Source organism: Propithecus coquereli, unplaced genomic scaffold, assembly GCF_000956105.1.
Source record: "Propithecus coquereli isolate 6110/MARCELLA unplaced genomic scaffold, Pcoq_1.0 Scaffold56, whole genome shotgun sequence".
NCBI classification, from domain to species: domain Eukaryota; kingdom Metazoa; phylum Chordata; class Mammalia; order Primates; family Indriidae; genus Propithecus; species Propithecus coquereli.
Genome location: NW_012151507.1, coordinates 4,407,912 through 4,411,495, shown reverse-complemented (window position 1 = coordinate 4,411,495; position 3,584 = coordinate 4,407,912). Strand labels below are relative to the sequence as shown.

The window sequence follows — 3,584 nt, the reverse complement described above, 5'->3', positions numbered from 1 at the left end:
TATTCACTTGCAAGGAAACCAATTCACTTAAGAGGTAAATGTCATGTACTTTGGAGCCAGACTGCCTGGGTTTGAATCCCAGTCCCACTACTTACCAGCTGTGTTGCCTTGGGTGAGTTATTTCAATCTCTCTGTGCCTCAGTTTGTCTCTCTGCAAAATGAGGGTAATAACAGTACCTACCTCATGGCATTATTGTGTAGATTAAATGAGGTGATATATATGTAAAATACAGTATTGCCTGGCAAGTGATAAGTGCTGCTAGCTGTTATTATTTTGTAAATTTGGGCTGGAGGAGAGGGGTTTCACACAATGCTTCACATCTGGAATGAGCCAGAATTTGAAGATGATTTTGGGGGGAAGGGCCTCAGCTCCTTAGCACATGAAGGAACACCTGCACCAGACATTCTTGTATTGCTGGTCTGTGGGTGATACAGATTCATGTTCTGAATTTCTCCTGCTGTTGCCTTATGCTGGCGTGGCCATAATTTGGGTAGCTCCGAGAGGCCGTACTTACATAGACACTTACATTAGTGTCTCTTCCCATTACTTACTGTCTCCCCTTCTTCCTTAGGATCAATCCGTGTTTCAGATTGGATGCTCTGCCTATTTTATTTACTCTCTTTCTGCTGTGACCCTTTCCTCAGCAGGGGAGTCTAACCGTGCTGGCTCCACTAGCTGCAATACACGTGGGGATTTAGGCTCAGGCTGCTTTCTCTGAGATGCAGGCTTTAGGCCCAGGGCCAGAGACTTGGTTTTTGGTGGGAAGGGTGTGGATGACCCGGAGTATCTTGAGTGGTGCTTTTGGTCTGTGACAGAGGGTGCCGTATCCTTATGAAGGTGACCTTCATTTAACAAAGCAGGACACACTCAGGATTTGGGTGAGTCCCGGTTGTCATTTCAAGCACTGCACGTGCACCTAGTTCTGTCCCTTCCATACACAGCTCCGGTAATGTCTCTGATCAAAACCAGAGTCTTTTCACAGAAGGTTTGAGAGTATATTACTCTGTGTACAAGGTGTTATCATAATACAGATTTATGTGAGTACTCTGATAAATATCGAAGAGATACTCTGTGCAGAAGATTGTTTAAAGGAGCCATAAGGCACACAAATAGAGCCAAGTTAGTTTCTTAATCACGAATGTGGCACCGTAAGAAGACTTTTGACATAGCAAGAGCCATGAAAGGAATTGGCTCTTGCGATCCAAGATTTGCTGTCTTTGGAACATCTGTTCTAAGTCCAAGTTACTGACCTGAGAAAAGGTAGTGGTCTCGGCTGACTGCTACGTCAGCTCCTCTCACCCGGCCCCATCCTACTCCCTTCCTGAAGCTTTGAGGGTGTTCCCAGCACGAAGGAGCCTGCAGCTGCTGGCTCCCGCTTTCCTGCCCTGCTCTGCTCCGAGCTTTTAGTTACCGCCTCCTCCCTTGTTACTCACACTGAGGTCTTAAAGCTTTGAAAAGTGAAAAGTGGTTTCTTTTCATAAAAAAAGGTGAAGGCTTCTCAGGTCTAGTAAACCTCTTTCTAGTGTTAGTGTCCTGCTCTGTCCCCAGGCTGGTACTGAGCGACACTGACTGATAGGTGACTCTGACACCTCCCAGTGTAGCCCCTACATTCAGCTGCTGGGCAGGCACCGTGCTTGTTTATCACGTTTGCTTGCTCCTGGGATCTCAAGTCCTGAATGTGTGACACTCAGGACAGGAAATGTTTGCTGGTGTGGACGTGGCCATGGTAAGTCCTGTGCGGCCAGAGATCCCAGGCTGAGGAGGCTCGTGTAGGTGCGATAGGCCATCTGGTGCAGCCCTGTTGAGAGGGACCCTTAGCTGTGTTCCTGTCTTTGCCTAGGTCTGTCTTTCCAGAAGGGCTTTATTTTCTGCCATTCCCGACTGCCTCTGTCAGCATCTACATCTTGTAATGTTTGACTCTTCGGAGGCTCAGCTGGTGTCCTTCCCGAACAGGTGCAAAGACAACAGCGGTTGGAAGGCCCTGGGGAACACCTGAGTATCTAGGATCTTGGTTGAGAGTTTACCTTCTGTTTAATCTTTCTTTTCGTGATACTTGCGTAACTGAGAATCATCTACATTTCAAATGTAATCGAAATACGCACTAAATTACCAAAAGGCACCCCCTAAAATATGAACAGGTCAACTTCTCATTAAGCCTCCTGGGTAGAAACAAGGCTTTTCTTACTGAAAATCATCTGGTCAAAACTTCCCTTTTAAAAAATGAGGGAACCATCACCCAGAGAAGCGAGATGACTCAGTCTAGGGGACATGGCTTGTTGGTGACATAGCTGGGAGGTCAACTCTGGCTTCTTGACTTCTAGATTTTGTATGATACCATACTGGGCCGCCAACCAATCAGTTAGTGAGTAATGGAGTCCCAGATATGCAGCTGGGGTTCTCCAATAGGCCCCTCCGCTTTCCTCTACCCCACGGTACAAGTTAAGCAGAGAGCGTCGCACCTGAGCAGCCTTCTTACTCAGCTCAACGGCAATGTCCGAGGCCGAGTTTCCTATTCCAATCACCAGGATGCGTTTCCCCTCAAATCCATCTGGGTGCTTGTATTGGCGGCTATGGAAATATTGGCCTCTGAACCTCTCAATACCTGCAGGGAGAAGAGGAGAGAAGGCTATGAACGTCTGAGCAACTATGTTAAGCTAATTTAAATAAAACTGCATTGTCAGCTTTTCCTCTCTGGAGTCAATCATTTGTTTTGCTTCTTTCCCTCTTATAAGAGTCACAGTAGCAAGGCCAATTGGCAAACTCAAAGTATAAAACAAATAAGAAACGTTAGGTACTGTGCATACAGAACAGGACCAAAGGAGTCGATTTCAGAGGCTGCAGCCCACGTGTTTATCAGAGACAAACAAACGGTGACGAATACAGCAGAGTCACACGCTGGCTGCTGACTACCCATTATACTATTTTGGACTGTATGATGACACTTTAATATCACATAGCAGATATTCTTCTAAATATTTCTTAACTACATTAAGAAGTGCTATTATTGCAATTGTACAATAATTAGAATAATATTTAGCATTCTTATTTTGCAAAAGCAAACAAAAACTAAAATAAACTAAAAACCAGACGTATAGGGGTTGAGGGATGGTTTCCATGTTGCAGTAAGTCAGGGACTTGCTGGTGGTTAATTGCAGACAAGCCTCTCTGTGTCCTTTCCTAGTTACTACTTTTACATTTCCCATCGATGGTGCAGTTGCTTGAAAGAGTCTTTAAATTATCGGTTCTTAAAGTGTAGTCCCTTGGCCAGCAACATCAGCATCATCTAGGAACTTGTTAGAAATGCAAATTTTCAGCCTCATGCCAGACCTACTCTCTTAGTCCATTTCCTATTGCTTTTAACAGAATATCTGAAACTGGGTGTTTTATAAGGAAAGGAATTTATTTCTTATAGTTATGGAAGCTGAGAAGTCCCAGGTTGAAGGGCTGCATCTGGTGAGAGCCTTCTTGCTGGTGGGGACGCCCCGAAGGGTCCCGAGGCCATGCAGGGTATCACACGGTGAGGGGGCTGATGTGCTGACGTGCTATGCTCAGGTCTCTCTTCGTTTTCTTATACAACTGCCAG

General features: G+C 45.5%; 2 protein-coding genes across 2 annotated transcripts in view; both read right to left on the bottom strand.

Moving 5' to 3' along the window:
* The window catches only part of FMO2 (flavin containing monooxygenase 2 (non-functional)), a 17,104-nt gene extending 14,507 nt beyond the window's left edge, over positions 1 to 2,597 (bottom strand). The window contains exon 1 of the mRNA XM_012657806.1: positions 2,461 to 2,597. The gene's annotated coding sequence lies outside the window, so the exon portion shown is untranslated. The remainder of the gene's footprint in view (positions 1 to 2,460) is intronic.
* Positions 1 to 3,584, bottom strand: part of LOC105821090 (dimethylaniline monooxygenase [N-oxide-forming] 2-like) — a 20,592-nt gene that overhangs the window by 760 nt on the left and 16,248 nt on the right. Inside the window, exon 5 of the mRNA XM_012657717.1 lies at positions 2,461 to 2,603. Within this exon, the coding sequence (XP_012513171.1) occupies positions 2,461 to 2,603 (143 nt within the window). The remainder of the gene's footprint in view (positions 1 to 2,460; positions 2,604 to 3,584) is intronic.